Source organism: Syngnathus typhle, linkage group LG11 (genome assembly GCF_033458585.1).
Source record: "Syngnathus typhle isolate RoL2023-S1 ecotype Sweden linkage group LG11, RoL_Styp_1.0, whole genome shotgun sequence".
Classification (NCBI taxonomy): Eukaryota; Metazoa; Chordata; class Actinopteri; order Syngnathiformes; family Syngnathidae; genus Syngnathus; species Syngnathus typhle.
The window spans coordinates 7147964-7173548 of record NC_083748.1 but is presented as its reverse complement, the minus strand read 5'-3'; the positions used below and the strand labels follow the sequence as shown (position 1 = coordinate 7173548).

Genomic DNA, 25585 nt, shown 5'->3' with positions numbered 1-25585 from the left:
TTCTCAGAATTCTGACTTTATTCTCAGAATTCTGACTTTATTCTCAGAATTCTGACTTTATTCAGAATTCTGAGAATAAAGTCAGAATTCTGACTTTAAAGTCAGAATTCCCACTTTAAAGTCAGAATTCTGAGAATAAAGTCAGAATTCTGAGAATAAAGTCAGAATTCTGAGAATAAAGTCAGAATTCTGACTTTAAAGTCAGAATTCCCAATTTCTGACTTTAAACTCAGAATTCTGACTTTATTCTCAGAATTCTGAGAATAAAGTCAGAATTCTGAGAATAAAGTCAGAATTCTGACTTTAAAGTCAGAATTCCCAATTTCTGACTTTAAACTCAGAATTCTGACTTTATTCTCAGAATTCTGACTTTAAAGTCGGAATTCTGACTTTATTCTCAGAATTCTGACTTTATTCTCAGAATTCTGAGAATAAAGTCAGAATTCCCACTTTAAAGTCAGAATTCTGAGAAAAAAAGTCAGAATCCTGTCACCCCTCGTTTTTTTTTTCTTCACTGGCCCTAATCCTCTTCCGTACAACTGTGTGCACCACTAGGTAAATGGAGTTTGTTTAAACTTCAACAAATTAAAGCTGACAGCGGGTTTTAGACGCGTTACATTGTCTACTGAATGTTAGCGACTGTGCAGTAATGTTGTATCAACTATACCTTTCGACTTTCGGATTTAAATGCAAATAGTATTTTAGTTTGCGGGTATTTGTGATGTTAAATGCTAGAAATACAACTGCTGGTTAGGATGCTTCTTTTTTTAAAACTTATTTTTCTGATAATGGACAATATAAGGTTTTACCATCGTACTCATGAATTCTGTGGGGATGTACTTTATTTTGCTAGGATTTATGCTGATTGGCTAGTTTATTTTTCACATGTGATCATTATGTTATATTGACAATGCCAAAATAAATACTTTTCTGATTCTTTTGCATATTTGGTCCTTGTTTCCCCTAATACTTCAATTTTAGTTTCGGTAATCAGACTGAACACAATACTGATTAAAGATTTTTAACTTCACAAATATGGTGTCGGTTAATGATCATGGGAACTATTCATCACAGATTGTCAGAAGATGATTTTTTTCTTTTTTTTTATAGTTCCAGTCTCTAGCTTATGTTTGGTTTGATAAATCTTAAAGTATTAACTGTTTTGATGCATATGCTTAAACGTCTCCCTCAATGACATGAGAGAATTACTCTCTTATAAATACAGTAGAGATGTTACGCTTGTGCTGTTTGGAACTGTACAGGCAACTGTGATTAAAAAAAATGTTTTTATTTTTATTTTTCATAAAAACCAGAGAAAATAATCCATAAAATCCCGAGTTCTTTGAATGCAGTATAACAACATGGAACATTATGAAATATTAGAGTTTGATTTAAAAAAAAAAAAATAATAATAATATGAACCAGAGTGAATTTCAGTGCGGTGCCTGAGAGACGCAACGAAAACCAAGATTGGAGGCAGAGCTGTCCGGCGTGTTCTGGCTTCGCGCTGCACAGCGGTAACGGTAACAGTAAGACTGAGAAAGGGAGAGAGAGTCGAAATTCAAGACAGTGACTCATAAATAAATCTCATAGATTAAAAGATAAAGTCATCACTTTACCTTGTGACACATGTATGAGCCTCCCTTCTTTACTCTGTCAGTGCCTGACGGAGGACCTGTCTAAACCAAAAAAGTTATTCCTATTAACGACGTGTGATATTTTAGGAGTTTTGCGCTGACTTTGTAGTGTGGTGCCGTGAAGTTACTGGATTGTGCTGATGTTCGGTGGAGTGACGCACAGTCCACCAGTCGGACGTCCATTCCCAAGCATTGCCCACCATGTCAAACAGACCAAAAGCATTGGCGGGAAAAGACATCACCTGCAGACATTACATTTACATCTAACCACCTGAATAGACTCTAAGGTGACAGAATCATAATCGCCAGCCATAAAAAAGCAACATTTCATCTTAATTCAAAGGTTGAGAGCTCCCCCTATAGCAGCTGAGCTGGAATTAAAGGAATATTGGAAGCTCAAAAAATGCCTTTTTATTTATTTATTTTTTTTAATCAGCATTTTTGTAATTTTTTTAAGTCCATAAGTCAATTATTTCCCCCCCCCTTCAAACCTCTAATACAAAATCTGTTGTTAGAGCATTAAATGTAACATTTACTTTCTTGACTTGCACTTACCGGTGAAGTTTTGACATATCCATCTTCTGCAGAATTATGGTGAGGGAATTCTCCTTGCCAGATGTTGGCATAGTGTTGCCCTTTTGGGTTAAGTCGATTTCCCCACGGATAAAGTCTGGAAAAAAAAATCTAACATTCATATGTATAATAAGAACATCTGGAGCACTTACATATCTCTGACAGGTTTGAAGGAAAATTACTTAAGGAAGTTATTCCACATTATTAATGTTTTATGCAGAATGGTTGAAAAGTCTTTCTGCTCACAAAGGGCTATGTCTTGCAGAATGAATAAAAACACATTTCAAATCTCTGTACTGCTAAATAATTTCCATATTCCTCAGAGTTTCATTTTCATAATGGTGTATGAAGGAAGGTTTCTGTCCAAATGTGTTATAGTACGAGAGTAGGTGTGAAAAAGCAGCGAGCAGGCATTTGAAGCTGCTTGGGACATTAGAGCCCTGAGGATGAGTGAACAGCCTACCTGTCTTTTAAATTGCCTCTGCAGGCGTGTTCCCACTCTGCCTCCGTTGGAAGCCTCTTGTTGGCCCAGGCGCAGTAGTTAACAGCATCACCCCAGGATACGTGAAGAACAGGATGATCCATCCTAAAAGGGATTAGCTTTGATTAGTTTTGAGTCACCATTGTGAAATAAACTATGGTTAAAAAAAAAAAAAAAAACATGAATCAAGAGCATTTGCTTGCCTTTCTTGGATATTGGAGTCAGAGCCCTCAGGTTGTCTCCAGTTTGCGTCTTTGACTGGAAGCCACCAGGGGGCAGCAGCCACCTACAAATTAATAATAAAAAAATGAAATAAAATAAAATGCAGTCTAATGCTTGACATATAATTTATCTTAAAAGTTAAGTCCATGTTTACAAGCATTTAGCAGTGGGTTTAAATCAAATGATTACAATGCTTAATTTAAAAAGTATAAAAAATTTGTGTTGATTGGTTTTCGCCTCTTGAAGACAACTAAAAGTAATGTCAGGGCTCTTACATTAAGCAAGACAGTAGCAATATTAACATTCTTCTGTTTTAATTCTCCTTAGTAAATAAATAAATAGCGGCAATGATGCCCACAGGAAGCAGTGGGGAAAAACAAGGCCTGTGAACTTCTCCCCCTGGCGCTGACAGCTGCAGGTTTCCATGACAACCACTATGAGAGTGCACCCATCTGTGAGCCATTACATACTCGAGTGGTCGGTGTACAATATTACGAGTTTGTTTTCAGGCTTGCGAACAAGCACAACGGTGACAAAAAGACAGAACTTACCGCTTGCGTGATTTGGCTTTTGACTGCCTCACTTAGAATTTCTTCAAAAACAAACGAGTCCCCAAATCTCTCTGCCTGAAAGAATAAAGCGAGTGAAGGACCCATATCATAAAAGAGGACATAAACAGGCATAGCTGTATTGATTGATAAGTACCTCTGTCACATAGCCTGTGGCATTGGCAAAGCTCTGGAACTGTTGGTTGGTGACTTCCTGGATGTCCATGTAGAAGGAGTCTACGTGGACCTGTCTCTGAGGGCCCTCACCATCAGCAGGGATTCCTGGGTTGTCTGTTCCCATGAGAAATTCTCCGCCAGGAATCAACACCATCTATACACATGACGTTAATTTTAGTGCAACGTGAATTTGGAAGAATATAAGAATACAACAAATCAGGGAGAAAATACATAGATCCATTTTAAGAACTAAAATATAAGTTTGATCACTTTGACGCATGAGCGATGTAAACAAATAAACAGAAAGACAGGTTTACCTGACTAGTAATCTTCTCGCCTCCCTTAGTGTCAGACAGCATCTCATTGGCGTCTCTGGAATATTTGACACTTGCCTCCTCCGACGCTACAACAGCGTCTCTCTTCAAGCTCTGACAGCCGCAACTTGCTAAGCCCGGCTCGGAGACGGGCTCGGTGTGAGCCCTGCATACAAGTGCATTGCCCAAACAAGACAAGATGATCAATAAAAAGGCTAAAAAGTGAAGCATCGTTGCTTACACGTCGCTCATGTTGTTGACACTTCCGTAAAGTCACGTGGTCAGTCAGCTGGTACGGACTACTTCTCTATTGGGCCTCCAGCGGCTGACAGTGGTACTGCCAGTTTTAATGAATTTAATTTTTGTTTATTTACTTATTTCCTTAATAGTTATTATAACAATGTTGTATTGATTCGATTTGAATGCAGTCCCTGGGTAGTTTAATGGCATAAGTTGGTCTGATGAAGTGTGAAAAAGAAATAATTTCAGAGATCAACAGTGCCTCCACGCGGTGTAAAATGGCAGTGCGCCCAGCTCAAACTCAAGAGTACCGCACAGCACTGCACAGCAGAGCACCGCCTGTCCTTCCTCTCCTTACTGGCCTCCTCATAGTTACAAATCCTGGCTTGTCTCACGCCGCTGGCTCTCACTATCGCTCGGCTGGACGAGGAGAGACCGGAGCCGCCGTCATGTTCCCGTAGCTGGCTCTCGGAGAGCCGAACATCCGAGCGTTCCCCGCCGCCGAGGTAAAAGTTGGGATCTTCAACTTCTTTTCCTTATCTTCATCCTCTTCCCTGCAGAGAAGATTGGGCGCTCCATAAATGGCTAACGGCGTTTCCCACTGCTGAAGTTCACCAGTGCTCTTATCGTTACTTCAAACCATGTTTCTTGATTTTCAAATGACAGTGATGTCTCTGTTTGCTCACGCAGTTTTTTTTTTTATATTTAGTCGCAAATAATGAGATTGCTGGCATAATAAGCTGGCTGTTTGTACTAGTTTGAATGTTTTGGTTCATGTGCAGTGAAAACCAGTATGTTTTAGGTTTCTTCAGTAAGATGTTTGTCAGATGGAGCAAAGTGGACCTGTTGCAGGTGCACAACTTCCTGTTTGCAATCATAATTATTAACTATTCAGACTGCAAACAGTAGCAATCTATTGCTGTATCATGAAACGGAATTTTCCTGCAAATCTATGCAAATGCATGGAGTTGCAGCAGCTTCACATCTAAATTTGACCCTAAATGATCTAATTGTCAGAATAGGCAAACTAGCATTGGCAGAATGCTGGATAGAACTATTGTTTTTCCTATTTTTGACCACAGCTATACTGGATAAACACTTGTAATATTGAAATGTTTCTTGAAATTGATTTCCTGTAGGTGTTCCATAGTGTGCATCCAACATGTCGGATAAAATGTCCAGCTTCCTGCACATCGGGGATATCTGCTCCCTATATGCAGAGGGGTCCACCAGTGGTTTCATCAGCACCTTGGGGTAAGCACACTCAACTGGTCCACATTACACTTGCAAGGGATGTGATCAGAATTTGGAACATGTATGACCAAGACAAGGATACAGGATTTTTCTCTCAAATTGTCAATAATAATGAGGCAGCTTCTGAGTCAGAACCAGATGATGGTGAGAGAGCTGAAATGAAACAAGTTGAGCACACCAGGGAGCGTGTGAGCCAAGGGAATTGGGACACTTGCATTTTGACAGCAAGGGCACAGAAACAGCTGGAGAGCCTGAGAGTTGAGCTCCAGACAGCTGTCATGTGCATCCACAAGCGATGGGCCATCAGCTTTCTGATGTTAAAACATTTGCCTGCTTCATCTGAAGTTAATTTTTATCCAAAAACTAATAGCAAGGGATTCACAATATTTCAGCAACCCTAGTATGTAAATAAGGCGAGCGTTGTGTGCTTGCTTGGTTTTGTGGTGTGGGAAGATTAGCTAACGTCAGCTAAAAGTATGCAATTAACTCAAGCCGACATTCACGCCTGGTCTGACAGGTTGCTATTAAAATTGAGACGTTTACCCTTCAGCATGTCAACTTGTCACAACAAAATATTGATAGTAATCATCATATCTTGCTCGCTCCAACTGCCTCTTGTTGCGTGAATAATGATAACTTCAGGTTTGTTGGACTATAGAAGATAATATTGTCTATTGTGGAATCACTATCAGTCATGTTCTTTTAGAGTCAATCAAAAAGTAAAATGACCTCCTGTATAAAGACCAAGTCATTATAGAGGTTTTGCGGCATTTGCTGAGTTCCACAACGGCCCACGCACATAAAAGCGCATAAATTTGCAAAATTGTCATACCAGTTTTGACCTGCTGCTATTTTCTCCATGCGTAACCACCAACTCATCTGCATTCTTCACATGATTGGCTACATTCTTCACAATGAGTTTCAACACTCATACAGTGGGAACATTTTTGTTTGTTTTTTAAATACGAATCAAGAAGTTGCTACTAAAGGAAATAATGTAGTTAAGATGAATCCTTTCTAGCATCAAACTCTCACTATTCAAAATACTGTACTCCTGTTTTAATGCTAGTTTTGCCAGTACTAGTCTTCCAATCCAACTACTGATTACTGATTAGTTCCATTAGTTTAAATAAGTGTTAAATTGGTTCAAATTTTACTTGCAATGTTCCAACTATTTTGAATCAATTGGTACTACTACTCATGAGTCAGAGCGAACAAAGATCACATGTGGGGTTCCACAAGGGTCCATCCTTGAACCACTTCTATTTAATATCACCATACATTATTGATTAGAAAATTACTATGTACAATATTACTTAACAGTGTCATAATACGCTTCATTCTGCAGCTTGGTGGATGACCGCTGTGTGGTCCAGCCCGATGCAGGGGACCTCAACAACCCTCCGAAGAAGTTCAGAGGTAAGAGGCACAGAGAGTATCCTCCTGAGTCTGACATCATCCTCACTAACTGCTGTGTGTTTATACTAAGAGCTCAGTGATAGACACCACTCCATGTGTTGTGCTGCGTTTCTTTGGTGACGGCCACAATACGTACCTCGGCCCGCCGGACTTCAAATAGGCATGCCATTGACAATGTTCGAGCTGCATCCATCTCACCTCAGAAACTGAGCACCCGAGGAAAAGTTTTCATACAAAAAAAAAGCCTTGAGATGTTTCTGGGTGTAATTGCTATAAATAGTTCTCGTACAGGAAGTAGACTCATGACCCTCGGTTCTAATGCTGGAGGCTTGTCTCTGTGGGGGCCCCACATTGCACAGAAAGAATCTGATCTTGCGCAATCTTTACACTCTGTCAATCAACTCAGCAAACAGCTGATTAAAATGTGTCCCTTAAGGAAGGTCATGTTTGGTAGATTCAGATGGCTAATGTTTATACGAGAGCATTTTTTGAGAACAGTCCAAAGCAGCAGCGCCATTCCCAATTAGCCCGCTTGATAACCATCTACAAATGGAATTCTCCTCGTTGCTGTGGAAATGGAGATTGCAGTCGATTCTGAGCCGAGGCTCAATCTCACCCGCATATTGTTGAGCATGTTTCACAATCACCGAGGCACAAATCATTTCAAGACTTATTGATGTCCCAGTGATTTTTACGAGGATATTTTACAATCTAAAAGTAGGGCAGGCATTTTAATTGTGTTTAGAATCTTTGGTGTGCTCTCAGATTTATTTACACTTGCCCCAGTTTACATGAATAGATGACCGGGAAAGATCAAACTATTATTTACTGTGTGTGGTTTTATTTCGTTTATTATATTCACATTGTGAATATAATATGGCTTCAATTGGACTCGGCATTGTAAATAACCAGCAACTCTGTTTGAAGAGAATTTTTTGGCACCAAACATGATGTCTCACTTGTATAGAAAGATTTGGCTAATCACTTTTTGTCCTTTAATCCTCCATGCTCCCTCCTCCGTCACCTTATTGACTCGTCAGGAGCTAGACGGTGCGCCAAATGTCTTTCCACCAGAAACAAGATGCTAAATTTTCCCCATCTTTATTTTTTCCAGATGGATCATACTAACACACAAGGAACAACCTGTGGTTGAGTTAAGAAATGAATTAGTTGTAGTATATTTGAGCTGTGCTTGTGTAACACTCTGAGTGAGGTCGAAGTGCTTTGTCAGCTGCTTCTGATGAGAAGAGGCCTTTATGTCAGCGTGCAGTGACTCTGGATGACAACCAGAAGGTGTTAGTGTCAATGAAAGCAAACAACATGTTGTCTCTTCCCCGGCCGATGTCGGTGCAGAGGATTCGTCCAAACTAAATTGTGGAACTAAAATCCAGAAATGATCAAACTGATGCTATCATCAATATTAACAGTGTGACGTTTGTGCTATAACAGTCGATAGCCTCCAGGTCTTGCTAAGTATGTCATCTGGGTCGAGTACTGTCACTGCTGAGGTATGCTCAACATTTCCCTCGAATGTAAACACAAGCACTCTTAACGTAATCAAACTTTCACTCATGCAGGCTATATTTCACACTGACACACAGAAAAGAAATTTGATTGGTCGTCAACGGAAGGCAATGTAAAACCAATAATCAATCACTAGTTCTGATCAAGATCTTGGGCTTTATCTGGTTTTGTTTCACATCAGGGTCTTTTTGTTAGTATGTCTCTGACTGCAATGCAGAGCTGTATTGTTCAATGACCTTAAGTCCTTCCCAACACAAATCAATGTCTCGCTCCAAGACCGCTGTCTGCTGGTTAATTACCCAAAATAGACCTAACTTTGGTGCATTCCTTTCCAAATAAGTCCAACATACCGGTAAGTGCATAGTTTTAGTGCCAATGGAGTTGGCGACACCTTACCGGAAATATCCAAAGCTGCTATTGTGGGACATGGCAGAGATGCTGTGCACAAATGATGAGATGCTTCCTCCATCTCTTAACTTTGGAGCGAGTTTGTACAACCCAGATCATTGAGGCTTTTGTTGACTTAACACAGAATAGAAGTCTTATGCAATGTGTGTATTTAGGTCCTTGCCAGATGTTGCGTTCACTCCATGAAGATTTTGCTCACACTTTACAGCGACAATAGGAAGCATTCGTATCACGTGACGTTTTTGATGACTTGAAAATTTTTCAATACTGGACAAAAGCCAAATTTCCTAATCTATATAGCTACCAACTTTCCTTAAAGGGACAGTCTGTCAAAGTTTTTCAATTTTTATTGCCGTCAAGTGGTGAACTAATAGAATGCAACAAACTAATTTCGACGCATGCACACTATAGTGACCATTATGATTAAAAAACAAACCTTAAAGTGATCATATGTAAATGCAGTCATTCACTGAGGTCAAATTTGATATTCTGATCAGTTTGTTGGACCAAATTTTGATTTTGTCATCTGTTTAAATACTGGAAAGACAATAAATATATATACAGTATAACACAGTGATGTGCCATACTGTAACTAGAGTGTTTAAAAAAAGATAATTAGCTAATAAAAGATTGTTTTACATGCCAAGAATGTTAATGATTTCAGGAGATACAAGGCTCCGGATTACTCCCAGCAGTTCTCCTGCCTAGTGACCCCAGAAGGAATTCTGAGCTGGGTTTCAGTACAACTAAAGCAACATGTGCTCTCACAGTTGCCTTTAATTAAAAACAATTGCGGGCTGATGCATTTCCCGAGCTTGCATGTTGCATTACATGACAACTGCACCGCAATGTTTACAGAAAGTGTTTGAAAGTGATCATATGGACAAAATATATAATTTAAGTGTACATTTGTTAGTGGAAAGATGTATAATGCACATTTACCAGATGCAAGTTTTAGATTTTCTGTTCCTGCAGCCTGTCTTACTCTCGCTCTCTTTCTCTCTCTGCTTCGCATTCTTTCACTGTCTTCCTGTCTTCCTCATTTTTCGGCCACTTCCTTTCTGTGTGTTTTTTTTTTTTTTTTAAACAGTATTTTGAGTTCTGCTTAAGTAAACCATATCTGATGTGGTTGAAGAACATTTTGCAGAGATGGGGAGAGCATTGACCTGATGAGATTTGTGGAATTTCTAAAAGCAAAGAACGGATGAAAGAATAAAGACGTTAAAGATAGGGAATCCCCACCCTCTTTTTCATCCCACTCCTCTTCACTCGCTTGGCCTTATTTGGACATGTTTCTGCAACCAAAGCTGGTAGAGAGAGTGAGAGAACAGGGAAAGGATGGTTCAGCTTTTTTTCTTTTCCTGCTCCTTCCCTCTTCTCACACCCTCAAAATAGAAGATTGGGCCGAGGAGATGCGAAGTCACTTGTAGATCAGCCGAAGAAGAGGAACTTCTCTAGGCTCAAAGAGGAACTGCGTTAAGTTCAACTGTGTCCTCATGCAAACGAGACGACTGCTTTAACTCTATGAAAATGAAGTGAAGCATTCACTGATAAGAGCCTCGCATTACTGTTCTTTCGAAACTGACCTCACCGCTGTAGCTTTGCACTCCCTTGGGTTGTCAGAAAATGCTTGCACGCCCTACGCAGATCGGGACCAAATGGTTCTTCTCTTCAAAATGACTGCATGCACACAGACTGACACGCTTACAGTTACCTGGTAGTCTTCAAACCCGGCTGAAGAGCTGCCATTTTCATTCATGAATGCGTCTGTAGTGGAACTCGAGTGATAACTTGATCAAAATATGTTGAATGTGCTGATGTTAGAAATGGGCCTTCTCGTTTAAACAAATATTTAACATTTGGAAAATGTTCTGCCTCATACTGCTGTTTGTTTGTCTTCCTCTGTCTTTATTTAAAAAAAAAAAAACTCTGTCTGGAAGACTGTCTCTTCAGACTGTGTCCCATGAACCGCTACTCAGCCCAAAAGCAATTCTGGAAAGCGGCCAAGCCTGGAGGGAACACAGACACGGTGCTCCTCAACAAGCTCCACGTAAGTGTGACAACACCTCGGCCTCGCCGTCTTCGCTCAGGTCGAGGGCACTGGACACAGCTCAAACACTCAACACAAAAATGTGAGATTGAGAAATGTCCGCACATTTTTATTCTTCTGATTTAGAAGAAGCTTGTCGTGGATTGAAGGAATTTGACATGTTCTGCACACCCAAAGTACTTTTGCTGAGGCAGTATTTTAAACATTCTTTTTATAGCCCATTATTAAGAGTTTTACTTCCAACTTTTTGTCCTCTACATTTTCCTCCTTACCCTTCAAGCTATCACAATACCTTTTAAAGCAATTGGTTATCTGACTACATTCTCATAAAAAAAACAAAAAAAACATTGAATCTCTACTTTGTTACCTTGGTTAGTTTGTGTCTAAAGTGTGTCTTTCCCCCCCCCCCCCCCAACTTTTTTAGTGCTTTATAGTCACCGTGTTCAAATTGACAAACTTGTGTTTAATGCAGTGGATACCTACCTGAGTGCTTTACCACCTATGCTCACCCCCTCTCTCCCTTTTTTTTTTTTATAGCATGCAGCTGATCTGGAGAAGAAACAAAATGACTCAGAAAACAAAAAGCTGCTTGGAACAGTAATTCAGTACGGAAATGTTATACAGGTTTGTCATAAGATATGAAAATAGCCCCACTCACTCGAGTTACAATTCCTGCATTGTAGGAAAATGTGGTTATTTTTGCATTCCCATTATTTCTTTAATTAATTCTAAAATAAGATCTAGAATGAATTCATGAAAGTGTACCATCTTAACCACATCCACAACTTTTTCCCCTCTTAGCTCCTCCACCTAAAGAGCAACAAATACCTGACAGTGAACAAACGCTTGCCTGCGCTCTTGGAGAAGAACGCCATGAGGGTGATGCTGGACCCTGCAGGAAATGAAGGCTCCTGGTTCTACATCCAACCCTTCTACAAGCTGCGCTCAATCGGAGACAGTGTGAGTCACAAATGATCATATTTTGTGCTAGCGATGACAATCTATCCCATAATATGGTGCAGTAAAAGCTGTCAGAAAGCCTTTAAGAGCCATTTAAGTCTGCAATAAAAGCACCAACCTTTTGAGTCTGATGACGAATAAGTGAACAATGGCTAAAGGAATTCCAGTCTTTTATTTTGTGGAAGTCTTATGATGACACACGTTCTCTCGCATAAAAGATACAATATGTTGGATTCTCCTGTTTCCTGTTTCCTCAACGGGATAAGGAGCAACTGGCTAACATCAAAATAAAAATATCTGCTTTGTCTATTCAGATGGCAAATTTCACACTGACAATAATTACATTTGTCTTTTTGAAATACTGCAAATGTACCCCAGACCACCATTCCCGTTGATTAAGCACATCCATATGCAAAACTGTGTACAAGTTTTGAAAAAAATCTCAAACATTTGAGAAATATGTAGAAATGTAGAAATATGTTTTCATGAAAGGACACGCTGACGTCATACAAATGAGACAAGCCCAAATAAATGTCAGTAATTTCCCGGGGAAAAAAAACAAACTTGTCCTTGACATAAAATTGACCCATGAGGAAAAAACAGTCTCACACACAACAGAACAACAAGCTTTAGTGTACGAGTCACCAATCAGATTGCATTGACTGTATCCATTGAGCTCTGCCAGCCCAGTCGGATTTGACCTGGGTCACCAATCTCTTGTTGGCACTGGCACGTTGTTGTCGGCTTGCACCCAGTCAATAAGTACCTGGCGTAAGCTCCTCATAAACCCGTTTTAGCTATTGCAGGAGGACTGATTATCAACTTGAGTTTCACGAGGGACTCATTGCTGCTTTTAAAAAAAGTCCATCAAATCCACATTACCGTCATAAACAATCACAATCGCTGTTATAGTTAGCATACTAGCTGTTGGCAACAACTACGACTTTCTTTTGTTTTTATTTTATGTTGGTGGTGTTTTGTGTGATGGCAGGTGGTGATCGGCGATAAAGTGGTCTTGAATCCGGTGAATGCAGGCCAGCCACTCCACGCCAGCACGCACCAACTCGTGGATAACCCGGGATGCAACGAGGTCCGGTGGTTCTGATGATTTGATTTCTCCGTGGCCATGTTTGGTTGTGGAGTGGCGAATCAATTCAAAACACTACAATGATACTTCAACTGTGAATACGTTTTAGATGATTCCTTCAGTGACATTCTTTTTTTTTTTTTAAGGTGAATTCTGTCAACTGCAACACAAGCTGGAAGATAGTCTTGTTCATGAAATGGAGCGACAATCAGGAGATCGTCTTAAAAGGGGTTTGTCGAAGCACATCATCTTTTTTTCCGTTTAATTTACGATCATTATTATCATTGTCATATTATTTGAATCACATTCAAAGATCCAAATATGGGCCAGCACACTATGGGTTTAATCCTTTCTCAGTTATTTGTGCCATTTTTACCCCCTCACAGATAATAGAAAATAAATTGTCCTAAGTCAGTTTTATTATTTTACACCATCACCCAAATATTTTTAATTTTAACCATGTGATCTATAATATCAGTCTTTGTTGACAGAATTCAAGTTCAGCTCACAAATTTTATTTAATTAAAAACGATGACACATCTTTGAAATCCACACAGTACATGTTGTCCCTTTAATTTTAAGATGTAGCTGGTAAATTAAAAAAAAATAAAAAATCTTTGTGGTTCTTCCCAGGGCGATGTGGTACGCTTGTTTCACGCCGAGCAAGAAAAATTCCTCACTTGCGATGATCACAGAAAAAAACAATACGTGTTCCTTCGCACCACCGGGCGGCAGTCGGCTACCTCAGCAACCAGTAGCAAAGCCCTTTGGGAAATAGAGGTGAGTAGAAAAAGTCATTCCTGGGCAATTGTTCCAAACCGCCTGTAACAGTTGAACTGTGCCCACGTCAGGTCGTACAACACGATCCCTGCCGAGGCGGGGCCGGCTACTGGAACAGTCTGTTCCGGTTTAAACACTTGGCCACTGGACATTACCTTGCTGCAGAGGTCAGTCCACAGTAAAATAATTTGTCCGATTGGATTTTGAGAAGTCAAACCTGAATAAAATGTGTTTTGTGTATTTATAGGTGAATCCAGAATATGAAGAGGAGGGCCTGGAGTCACGAGCCTCAGTAAGCACATGAACTAGTTTCACTCCCACAACAAGTAAAACTATCTTGATATTTCAAACAAATACAAAATTAAATAAGGGCAGACATTTTGGCTATTTCAGTACAGCATAGTATACACAATTGTGGTTATTTATGACCAGCAGATGGCACTCATCCACTGATAATGCTACTTCAGTGTTCGACTGGAGGCTCTCGGTTTGGCTTTGACTGCGTCCACCAATAGATTTAAAAAAATAATAATAATGGAATGAAATAAAAACAAATCAGATATCAAACATGATAGCATTTATTGTTGTTTTCATAGATGTATGGCTTATACATTTATTTATCCACAACATTAGGCGCACCTTCAAATTGTACTGAGTGAAGAAAGACATTCAAGAAAGTCATTAAGATGTCTATCTGATTATCAGATTATACAAGTTTCCAATTTAATGCAGGCGATTTCTTGTAATTAAGTTTCTTAGCCTCATAAACACATTATTAAAGTAATCAATTGACTTTTAACTGGGGAAATTCATTTTTATTTAGTGAAGCATTTATTTTGTTGTCAGAGCAATAATGCTTTTGCCATCTACATTTCCTGCTGCCCCGCTCACAATCAATTCCTAGAAATCCCCTCGCTGTATGTAAGACGGCAATAAACCCTTCTTACTCTAACAAAGCTGCTTACCTTTGTTTTCCATTAAATGCAGGATTACATAGCAGATTGCATTTGTTTTGAATGTTGACACTGCATGTTTTCTGCTTCCAGCATGATTCGGAGCAAGAGGCCTTGCGGACCCGTTTGAGAAATGTCCCCGATAAAGTCATGTACACACTTGTCTCCGTCCCCGATGGAAATGACATTTCTTCGATATTTGAGTTGGACCCCACCACGTTAAGAGGAGGGGACTCGCTCGTACCCAGGTACACGTGTAAATTGGCTTCATGTGCAACCTGATGGCCTGACCTTGTTTCTCCATCTTGTTGCGCAACATGCACCTTTGTTTATATTCGGCTTCTATTTCACTTGCCCTAAGACTCACTGTATGAGCGCTTTTGACGATACAATAATAGCAAAACTATATATATGTTAAAAGTTTGGAAATGTGATTTCAGGAATTCATACGTGCGCCTCAGACACTTGTGCACCAACACATGGGTACACAGCACCAACCAACCCATCGACAAAGAGGAGGAAAAACCCGTCATGCTTCGCGTAAGTGTGCGACAAAACGTTAGCGAGCAACTGATGTGAGTTTGGTGAGTTCATATTTGTCTCTGACATTCCTTTGCAAATCACAGATTGGCACGTCCGCACTGAAAGAGGACAAAGAGGCCTTTGCGATTGTGCCCGTTTCCCCGGCTGAAGTGCGAGACCTGGACTTTGCCAACGATGCCAGTAAAGTGTTGGCGTCTATCGCTGGAAAGCTCGAGAAAGGCACCATCACACAAAATGAAAGGAGGTACTGAGTCAAAGCTGCTATTTGTTCGTTGAAATTAGGTTGATTTTTTTTTCTCTGTCTCGGAAAAACCAGAGCAGTTACAAAACTTTTAGAAGATCTGGTGTTCTTTGTTGTTGACATTCCCAACAATGGACAAGATGTTCTCGAGATCACAGTCAACAAACCAAACCGAGAAAGGCAGAAACTCATGAGAGAACAGAATATTCTCAAACAGGTAACAATATTAGTTCAGCACGTCATAGAAATTCTTGTCAGACTTTTGTAGACATGTTTGCCCCCCTTTATTGCATTTAGATCTTCAAGCTGCTTCAAGCCCCTTTTACTGACAGCGGCGATGGTCCAATGCTTCGATTGGAGGAACTCGCCGACCAGCGCCACGCCCCCTTCCGGCACATCTGCCGACTGTGTTACCGGGTTTTGCGTCACTCCCAACAGGACTACCGCAAGAACCAGGTAGAGGTCTAGCGGTTCTTGATTTGCAAGTGAAATAACTCACATGTGTAGCGGCACTAACCCAATCTTGCAAATCTTGATGTCATTATCTGCCTGTTTGCATCCACAGGAGTATATTGCCAAGCAATTTCGCTTCATGCAGAAACAAATCGGCTATGATGTTCTGGCAGAAGACACTATCACAGCTCTCCTCCATAACAACCGCAAGTTACTGGAGAAACACATTACTGCTGCAGAGATTGACACCTTTGTCAGCCTGGTCCGCAAGAACCGTGAGCCCAGGTTGGTAAAACTGCTTTGCGTGACAAACCATTGATTTGATTCTAATAAATGAATGATTGATGTTGTTGATTGCTGAATATCTTGTGCTTCTGTCTAGGTTCTTGGACTACTTGTCGGACTTGTGCGTGTCCATGAATAAATCCATTCCTGTGACTCAAGAGCTGATTTGCAATGCTGTGCTGGATCCTACTAACGGAGACATACTAATTGAAACTAAGTAAATGCTCTTTCCTCAAAAAGGGAGTCCAAAAAATCCCGGCTTGATCATTTTCCAGGAAATGTATCTTTTTTTCCTTTCCCCAAACCTTCCTGCTGCAGACTAGTGCTGTCAAGATTTGAGATTGAAGGGGAAGCGCTCGGGGACAACTCTGAGGAGTCTGAAGAAGATGAGGAGGAAGTGTGGTTATTCTGGAAGGACAGTAATAAAGAGATCCGTAGCAAAAGCATCAGGGAATTGGCCCAGGATGCCAAGGAGGGTCAAAAGGAGGACCAGGAGGTCATCAGTTACTATAGGTACTTCTGGCCTTCTGATTAAAAAAATTAATAAGAGCTCAGTTTTATTGTCATTGTTGTCCTTTGGCAGGTACCAGCTGAATCTGTTTGCCAGGATGTGTTTGGACAGGCAGTACCTGGCGATTAACAAGATCTCCGGCCAGCTGGATGTCGATTTGATCTTGCGCTGCATGTCAGACGAAGACTTGCCTTATGATCTGCGAGCCTCGTTTTGCCGTATGATGCTGCACATGCACGTAGATCGCGATCCCCAGGAACAGGTCACACCCGTCAAATACGCACGACTGTGGTCAGAGATCCCATCGGAAATTGCGATCGACGAGTGAGTTGATGGGCAAAAATGCGCACGTCGTCATGTCTTTGTGTGTATTCATCATGTTTTCCATGTAGTTACGACAACGACGGCACATCCAAAGATGAAATTAAGGAGCGATTCTCACAGACGATGGAGTTTGTCGAGAACTACCTCAGAGATGTGGTTTGCCAGAGTTTTCCTTTTGCAGATAAAGAAAAGAATAAGCTCACCTTTGAGGTGAGTTTGATCACATCATAGGACACATTCTGATTATAAAAATAAAATGGTCACTTCCTGTTTGTTTGTTTGTTTGTTTGTTTGTTTTTGCTTAAGGTGGTAAATTTGTCCAGGAATCTGATTTATTTTGGCTTTTATAACTTCAGTGATTTACTAAGACTCACCAAGATCCTTCTAGCTATTCTAGATTGTGTCCATATGAGCACAATTTTCTCTTTCAACAAGCTGGAAAAGGGAGATGAGAGCAAAGGTATGAAACCCGGAATGGGTGAGTATCCTTACGAGGGCAAATTAACTAACAACTATTTTTTTATTTTTTTTATTTGTATGTTCTTCCAGGCAGTAATGTGATAAGGTCCATTCATGGCGTTGGGGAGCTGATGTCACAAGTGGTCCTTCGAGGCGGCGGCTTTCTACCCACAACATCAAATAGTAGCGCCAACGGAAGCGCTGTCAAGACTCAGACCGAACCGGAGAAACAAGACATTTTGGTCATGGACACCAAGCTGAAGATCATTGAGATCTTACAGGTACATGACAAGCAATGACGATGACCTCCAAAAATAAAAACAGCTCATTTTATGATTTGCTCTTCCACGCAGTTCATATTAAACGTCCGCCTGGACTACAGGATCTCCTGTCTGCTGTCCATCTTTAAAAGGGAGTTTGATGAGAGCAACTCCCAAAGTGAGTTGTCTATAACTGGAACAGTTGAAGGTCCAAACAACATGCCAGGTGAGATGAGATGAACGTTTGTCTCGAACACACGTAGAAATCAATGGCGTCACTAGTTGTGCCATTTCAGGAGCACTGGATTTCGAGCACATAGAAGAGCAGGCCGAAGGGATATTTGGTGGAAGGTAATTACAATTTGAGGATCGCAATCACAAATCAAAGCGGTAATTTTGTGTAATTTTGTGCGAGCCAGTGAAGAGAACACTCCTTTGGATCTGGATGATCACGGCGGACGGACTTTCCTGAGAGTCCTTCTTCACTTGACCATGCACGACTATCCCCCTCTGGTTTCCAGGGCCCTCCAATTGCTTTTTCGGCATTTCAGTCAAAGGCAGGAGGTCCTTCAGGCATTCAAGCAGGTATTGTCGTACATCATACAAAAGTGTCTGTGTAGCTCAGGTTGTCTGGTCTTCACAGTCCTCCTCTTTGAACTTGTCACCAGGTCCAGTTGCTAGTCACCAGTCAAGATGTGGAGAACTACAAACAAATTAAGTTTGACCTGGACCAACTGCGTTCCATTGTGGAGAAGTCTGAGCTATGGGTGTACAAAAGGCAGGGTCCAGATGAGGTCTTGGATACAGGAGAAGGGATGGCGACTGAGTCTCAACATAAAAAGGTAATAAGAAGAAGCATGGATAAAATTCACGTGATTCTTAAATACCTTGCTCTTTTGTGTCTTATTTATCGTAGGGAGAGTCTGGAGGAGCCGAAAAGCCAAACAAACCAGAGAGCACCAGCAGTTACAATTACAGGGTGGTAAAAGAGGTAATCCAGCAAAAAAAAAAAGAAATTTTTAAATGGTGATCGCGTCTTAATATTTTTTGTTCTTCGTTAGATCCTCCTGCGCTTCTGTAGGCTTTGTGTCCAGGAGGGTCACTCAGGTAAGAAGAGCAGGAAGCAGCAACAGAGGTTACTAAGGAACATGGGGGCTCATGCCGTCGTCCTTGAGCTGCTACAGATCCCATATGAGAAGGTGAATTTCTACCGAGTAATCTTCTGCTGGAGTAAATAAAAAAGTCCAACGTTTTTTTTTTTTCATTCCAGGGTGAAGATTTACGCATGCAGGATATCATGCGGTTAGCGCATCAGTTCCTACAAAACTTCTGTGCCGGGAACCAGCAGAACCAAGCTCTGCTTCACAAGCACATTAATCTCTTCCTCAACCCCGGGGTGGGCTATTAATGCACTAACGGAAAGTCATGGTTTGAAATCATGCAAGCAGCAATGTTGTTGTTGTTTTTTCAGATTTTGGAAGCCATCACCATGCAGCATATTTTCATGAACAACTTCCAGCTGTGCAGTGAAATCAATGAACGCGTGGTCCAACACTTTGTCCACTGCATCGAAACACATGGACGCAACGTCCAGTACTTAAAATTTCTGCAGACAATCGTCAAAGCAGAGAATAAGTTCATCAAAAAGTGTCAGGACATCGTTATGGCCGAGGTGATGCGCCGTTTGCAACTGTTAGCATCTGAGTTGATGTTTTGTCCTCAAGTCTGTTGTTGTGTTTCACAGCTGGTGAATGCGGGCGAAGACGTTTTGGTCTTCTACAATGATCGCGCCTCCTTTCAAACACTGGTGCAGATGATGCGGTCGGAGCGGGATCGCATGGATGAGAACAGTCCACTGATGTACCATATTCACCTGGTGGAACTTTTAGCCGTCTGCACGGAGGGCAAGAACGTCTACACGGAGATCAAATGTAACTCGCTGCTCCCGCTGGATGACATCGTGCGAGTGGTGACCAATGAGGACTGCATCCCAGAGGTGAGTGGAATGCAAATCTAACAAGTCCTTCTCCCGCCAATTATTAAACTGCATTGTCTCATTTCACATCAGGTCAAAATTGCCTATATCAACTTCCTCAACCATTGCTATGTGGACACCGAGGTTGAAATGAAGGAAATTTACACTTCCAACCACATGTGGAAACTCTTTGAGAACTTCCTGGTTGACATTTGCAGAGTAGGTAACGTGATTGAATAGATCGGGAAAGCAATGGTGCATCAATTAAATGTGAATTTGTTTTTTTTTTGCAGGTTTGCAACAATACAAGCGATCGCAAGCACGCCGACACCGTTCTGGAGTGTTACGTGACTGAGACGGTCATGAGTATTGTCACCACGTTTTTTAGCTCGCCTTTTTCTGACCAGAGCACCACCTTGCAGGTATGAAACTAGAACCACGCAAACAACGTGAATGTTTTCATGTACTTGAAAAAAAAAAAAAAGAATCTCTTTTTATTTTAATCTTATTTTCCAAATTTTACAATAGAAATAAAGTGCTGCATATTGATATGAATGTTTCCTAAAGGAAATAATCATATGAAATGTCTTGAGCAATAAATCTTGTTAGATTATTTTATTTCACGTCATGATATGGCTGACTGTTAAAACTGAATGGTGAAGTCCCTGCTGTCCTGCGCTAACCCACGGATCCTCCTGCCCGGCATGTCAGACATTGCTCTCCTGTTTCTCCCAGTCTCAGATATTCATCATTAAGAGGGGTGAATGACTTTTCCAAGAAGCACGGCTAACATGAGACGCACTGCTAGATTAGATTTATGTTTTTCTCTCTCTTAATAACGGTTGCACAACCTCCAGTCTATTAATGTCTATGCTGTGCTCCAGACAGCCATCAGACAGAATGGAAGTATGGCTGCAAGTACCTGCCCATTAGCTCCCCCTCACGTAATTGCAACTGAATAGCCCCCCGCTCTGATGTTTAGATTAGAACAGTGCAGTCCGTTGAAGTTATTTTAAGTAATCGCGATGTCAGGCAGATTGGAGAGATTCAAGAAGTCCAGCCAATGTGTTTTTTTACTTTAACTAGCAAGCACAGGTGAGCAGCCTTCACCTACAGGCACCTATTAGATAATTGTGCAGAATTTACCAATGACTGTATTTAGAACGTACTGCCATATACTAGCATCTGCATGTCACAATTTGTAATATTTCATTTCTTTCCTGCTTGTATTCTCTGCCACAGGCTTCTCTATTGGGCAAAATATTCCAGGTATTTGTTTGTCAATAAGGGTGGAGCGCACGTACTGTCGGTGTTGAAAATGTTGTTAAGAGGCGTTGATTTGACAAATGTTCGTGGTTCTATGAGCGTCTGTCTGTGCATGGCCATGATTTGGGGTTTTAGGTGTGTGCTTTCTCAGGAATTCAGGGCCATGTGGAACACTAGCATAGCGCCACTAAATTACCCCCCCAAATATTATTATGGAATACAAATAGAATGTGTGTACTTTTGCCCAAAGTCAACTAAGATTAGCAACCCTAATGGGGACAAGTGCTATAGAAAAATATTGATCATCATGTGAAGAAATGACTTGTTTCTTTTGTTTTTCTTCTTCTTCTCAGACCAGACAGCCAGTCTTTGTGCAGCTGTTGCAGGCAGTTTTCAGGGTCTACCACTGCAACTGGTTGTTCCCTGTCCAGAAAGGCTCCGTGGAAAATTGTATCAAAGTCCTGTCAGATGTTGGTAAGCTGAAAAAATCCAATTGCCTGCCATGAAAAGCAGTTACCCATTCACATTTGTGCGTCCCCGCCAGCCAAAGGTCGAGGCATCGCCATCCCCGTGGACCTTGACAACCAAGTGAGCAACTTGTTTGTGAAGTCCAACAACATTGTACAGAAAACGGCAATGAGCTGGAGACTGTCGGCACGTAACGCCGCCAGGAGAGACTCTGTAGTGACAGCGTCACGGGACTACAGAAATATCATCGAGCGGCTGCAGGTACGGCGGGTTTATCGGTTTGACCCGATTCGAACGAGTGCTAACAACGTTTGTGCGGGACGCAGGATATCGTGTCAGCGCTGGAGGACCGTCTCCGTCCGTTGGTCCAAGCCGAGTTGTCCGTCCTCGTGGATGTGTTGCATCGGCCTGAGCTGCTTTTCCCAGAAAACACTGAGTCACGCAAAAAGTGTGAAAGTGGAGGTTTCATCTGCAAGTAAGACAGTCATAGCCATTACTTTGGATTGAAGGAGAAATCAAAGATGTTCATTATTGTATTTGTGTAGGCTGATCAAGCACACCAAGCAGCTGCTGGAGGAAAATGAGGAGAGACTGTGCATTAAAGTTCTGCAGACACTTCGAGAGATGATGACAAAAGACCGTGGTTATGGAGAGAAGGTAGGTCATATACACTACACTCACCAGATACTCTACTCGGGCACTCGAGAATTACTGTCACTTTTTTTCTCAAGCTGGTCTTTCATATATATTTTTTCAAAATGTCGCAATGTAGTTTGAAATACATTTGAATTTTTGCTATAGATATTGTGTTTTATTGTCTCTCTCTACATATACATACAAATTTCCTGTTTTAAAAATCCATGCAGGCCAAGGGTTACTGTTTGTCATATTAGCTAAAAAGTCAATGTTATTCTGACAGTTATTCAAATGCTTACTAAAATTTAATAGCTCCGACAAAAAAAGGCAATGAAATCAACAGTTAGCGGTGGCCTAGAACATTTCTCTGGTGTTATGTAATGATGCACAAAAATGGATCAGTTTAGGCCCCAAAGACAAGAATTATTCAATTACTCAAATCCGAATGAAACAAAACAAAAAATACCATGAAAAATATATATTTGGTTTTGCGTGCTGATGTTTCTACAAAGTATATTCCAAATCGCTGTGTACGTATTAACGGGTCTAACAATACAATGGTTTTGAAGGGTTTTCTGCCCTTGGATTTTTGTCACATACCAAGACCCTCTCTGATATCTTTTCAGCCAACCCTCTGCCAAATGAGACCAATTTAAACAGCCGGTCGCATGCCTCTTTTACGAGCGACTAGATTGGAGGACCTTGTCCAAATCACTCACTTAACTAACATGTCACGCTGTGTTGTTGACCTCTGCCTGCGCTTCCCGGCCTGTTATCTAACCCCGCAAACCTTCTGTTTTCTTTCAGCTCAGGGCCTTTGATGATGAGATGGATATGCCTAAGGTTATTTCTTTTTTACTTATCTGTTTGTGTCCTCGGTTCTTGTAGCTTCTTTTGTAACCGTAGTGACTTTAGCTGCTTCCGTGGCTGAGTGCTCGAGTTAGACTGATTTCAGGGATGAGCGCCAATGTCGCAATAGTACAAAATGGTAGGTGTGTGTACGTGTGCTTGCGTGCGTGCGTGTGTTTAGTAATTTACTTGTGTGTGTGGTTTACTTGCCAGATTAACAAACATTACATACGCAAGTATGTATCCACTGTAAACAGTCATTTTATGTTGGGTTTTAATTAAATCATTTTATTGTTGTGTAAACAATCACATAGCCCAATACTTGCCGCCAAATAATGGATGGCTATAAAATATGATCAAGCAAAGTAACTGACGTGCAAAATTGTATTGATCAATTTATAAATGGAGGTGCTATCAATTGATAATGGTGAAGACGCAATAGCTCCCATAGGCCTTCATCCAGGTGTTTCTTTTCCTTGCCCGTGTTCAACCATGATTTGGGTGTTTCCCCCTGCACGTCCTCTCAGTGCCGATAGGGGACACTATGAACGTGTGTGTACGTGTGCGTGCTGTGCTATATGCACGTATTAATGTGATGTGTGCAAGTGTGACGACAGTAGCAGTCATTGAGGTTGTGTCCTAGTTTCCCTGCCGGCAAACTGCATGATTCCTGGGCCCCTTCCAATTCTGGCCTGAGGTTACATAAGAACCCGGCATCTCCCCCCACCTCCCCCTCTCTCTCTCTTTCCTGGAACTCAGCCCTTCTGCTGCTGTTTGACCTTCAGCTACAATTGTGGAGGATAGAAGTGAGCTGGAGCCATTTAGTGTGTCTGTGTGTGCATGTGTGTGTGTGTGTGGGGGGGGGGGGGGGGGCTGTCTCTAAAAATGGGTTTATGAGGATGTGCAGGGTATGCGGTTGGGCATGAGAGTTTATCCAACACACACCTACACACACTACCACATGCACACCTGTCATGTGTTGTATCTCTTGTCACGGACATAAAAATGGCAGTGGTGCCGAAATGTATTTGTCCCTCCATGTGTCAGTCTGCATATTTGGAATCTCTTCTTTCACATTCAGCCTGCTATTAACCTGTGACACAAGTCTTTATTTAACTCTGGTATACTAAATTCTCCCTGCTGCTCCTGCACAATTGACTTCTTGCATGTAGTGTTGTAAACGGACTATGTGCATGTGGAAGAATAATGTCTACATATTATTTTCAGAAAGGTTCAAGGACTGGTTTTACAAAAGGCATTTCAAACACAAACAAGTTTTCAACTAGCAAGTTTAAAAAAAACGACCCTGCAGCAGGTCAGAGGTAGAGGTGCCACATGGCTGGACAAACCGTGCCTGTCTAATTCCTGGCCGAGAAGAACGGACCTTTTCACGACGACGGAATTGCGGAATATCCCGGAAGAATTCTTTCAGGAACGCATAAAAACATGGCAGGGAAAGTTTGATAAACTCACCAGGGGGATTTCTTCCAAAAGGGAAAATATGTCTTTGTGGTACCACTCCTTAAACTTTCTTGACTCACCATAAAAAATGAGGGCAGAATTGTGTGAATTAAAAAAAAAAAACATTTATGTAATACTATTTAATATAAAGTAATGAAAGATTTTGGGAGTTTACAAAGCTGCCACAGCAACATTGGCGGTGTTGGTGCACCTACGTCATTGCCAAATGTCACGGGCATGGACTCTCAGACTTATATAAGTAAACTCAAGTTTTCCTCGACACTGTCTGTGTGTGTGTGTGTGAGTGTGCACGTGAGCGTGTGCATGCGTGGTCACGGTCCTATTACGCAAGCCCTCATTTAGAGTAAGTCCTGCTTCATGCCTTTCACCTCCCTTCTCCCTCCCAAACATATCATGGGATCTGGTTTTCAAAATTGTACGAGATTTTCGCCGCATTAAGTTGATTCTTCCACTTTGGCTTTTGCAGTGCAGGTCAGCTGCAGTGCCCATAGGAAGCAGGCTAGCTGTGAACACCAAGTGCCTCTGTGTCCCAGCCCCAGCACACAAAGATGTATTTGTTTGGCTACTTTCAAAGGCCTATTTTGTACATGCTTGTCACATGTACGTCATTTTGTCAAACTGAGTGTTGTGATTGTAACCAAAGAGGGTTTGTCCCGGGGAATTTCCAGTTTGGTAGAATGTGATGCAGTCAGGGCGGATGTGGCAGCTGTCAAGGGGTTTCTCCGTGGTGTTTGTGGTCTGACTTACGACCATCAACTATATAGTATACGTCTTTGCTACATTTGCTGCTCCTGGGTTTGATGTGGCAGCCATTGACTTGGTTTTGCACAAGTTAGTTGCTCGTAACATTTAATATAACATTGCATATGAGACTTAAACATTAGCAAGAACAATAGTGTTTATTAATTAAAATATTGTTTTCACATCTTACTTTCTGTATTTATGTGAATGCCCTTAGCCCAATAAGCTTTTTCTAGTTTTTATGGGGTGTCTTTATTATATACTTTGGTATATCTGGTGCTGATGTGTGTTGACCTGTGAATGAACTTCCAACTTAATGCTGCTGATGAGATTTGACTGGGATGAAGCGGAATACCTTCAAATGGAAAATTCTAAATTATTGTGTTATACCACCACGGCACAGCTCAAGAAAACTCAACAGTGGCATAATTGGCTCCTGATTTTGACTTGGACTGACTTGAGTTG

At 41.2% G+C, this 25585-nt stretch overlaps 2 protein-coding genes across 5 annotated transcripts in view; one reads left to right on the top strand and one right to left on the bottom strand.

Moving 5' to 3' along the window:
• Window positions 1-1272: 1272 nt before the first annotated feature.
• On the bottom strand, window positions 1273-4242 carry sumf1 (sulfatase modifying factor 1). The gene is made up of 9 exons (XM_061292409.1): window positions 3956-4242; window positions 3619-3792; window positions 3465-3539; window positions 2895-2977; window positions 2674-2796; window positions 2193-2307; window positions 1766-1879; window positions 1620-1679; window positions 1273-1535 (listed from the first exon to the last, which is right to left on the bottom strand). The coding sequence occupies exons 1-9, from the start codon at window positions 4181-4183 to the stop codon at window positions 1434-1436; spliced, it is 1074 nt and encodes a 357-aa protein (XP_061148393.1). The 5' UTR covers window positions 4184-4242; the 3' UTR covers window positions 1273-1433.
• Window positions 4243-4487: 245 nt separating this feature from the next.
• Window positions 4488-25585, top strand: part of LOC133162892 (inositol 1,4,5-trisphosphate receptor type 1) — a 40202-nt gene continuing 19104 nt past the window's right edge. For 3 of the 4 annotated variants that reach the window (XM_061292407.1, XM_061292406.1, XM_061292405.1), the window contains exons 1-38: window positions 4488-4698; window positions 5332-5446; window positions 6795-6865; window positions 10738-10847; window positions 11385-11471; window positions 11649-11807; window positions 12799-12897; window positions 13041-13124; window positions 13528-13674; window positions 13746-13841; window positions 13922-13966; window positions 14721-14875; window positions 15068-15167; window positions 15254-15414; window positions 15487-15628; window positions 15709-15867; window positions 15977-16149; window positions 16247-16366; window positions 16468-16662; window positions 16733-16984; window positions 17053-17194; window positions 17291-17444; window positions 17534-17724; window positions 17797-17929; window positions 18000-18054; window positions 18123-18288; window positions 18372-18545; window positions 18620-18694; window positions 18765-18902; window positions 18974-19099; window positions 19175-19375; window positions 19448-19699; window positions 19772-19897; window positions 19972-20100; window positions 21298-21418; window positions 21489-21673; window positions 21739-21887; window positions 21958-22069. In XM_061292407.1, the coding sequence (XP_061148391.1) occupies window positions 5355-5446; window positions 6795-6865; window positions 10738-10847; window positions 11385-11471; window positions 11649-11807; window positions 12799-12897; window positions 13041-13124; window positions 13528-13674; window positions 13746-13841; window positions 13922-13966; window positions 14721-14875; window positions 15068-15167; window positions 15254-15414; window positions 15487-15628; window positions 15709-15867; window positions 15977-16149; window positions 16247-16366; window positions 16468-16662; window positions 16733-16984; window positions 17053-17194; window positions 17291-17444; window positions 17534-17724; window positions 17797-17929; window positions 18000-18054; window positions 18123-18288; window positions 18372-18545; window positions 18620-18694; window positions 18765-18902; window positions 18974-19099; window positions 19175-19375; window positions 19448-19699; window positions 19772-19897; window positions 19972-20100; window positions 21298-21418; window positions 21489-21673; window positions 21739-21887; window positions 21958-22069 (5076 nt within the window). In that variant the 5' untranslated portion in view covers window positions 4488-4698; window positions 5332-5354. Of the gene's footprint in view, window positions 4699-5331; window positions 5447-6794; window positions 6866-10737; window positions 10848-11384; window positions 11472-11648; window positions 11808-12798; window positions 12898-13040; window positions 13125-13527; window positions 13675-13745; window positions 13842-13921; window positions 13967-14720; window positions 14876-15067; window positions 15168-15253; window positions 15415-15486; window positions 15629-15708; window positions 15868-15976; window positions 16150-16246; window positions 16367-16467; window positions 16663-16732; window positions 16985-17052; window positions 17195-17290; window positions 17445-17533; window positions 17725-17796; window positions 17930-17999; window positions 18055-18122; window positions 18289-18371; window positions 18546-18619; window positions 18695-18764; window positions 18903-18973; window positions 19100-19174; window positions 19376-19447; window positions 19700-19771; window positions 19898-19971; window positions 20101-21297; window positions 21419-21488; window positions 21674-21738; window positions 21888-21957; window positions 22070-22855; window positions 22892-25585 lie in introns of all 4 variants that reach the window. The other variant, XM_061292404.1, reaches the window with a different exon arrangement.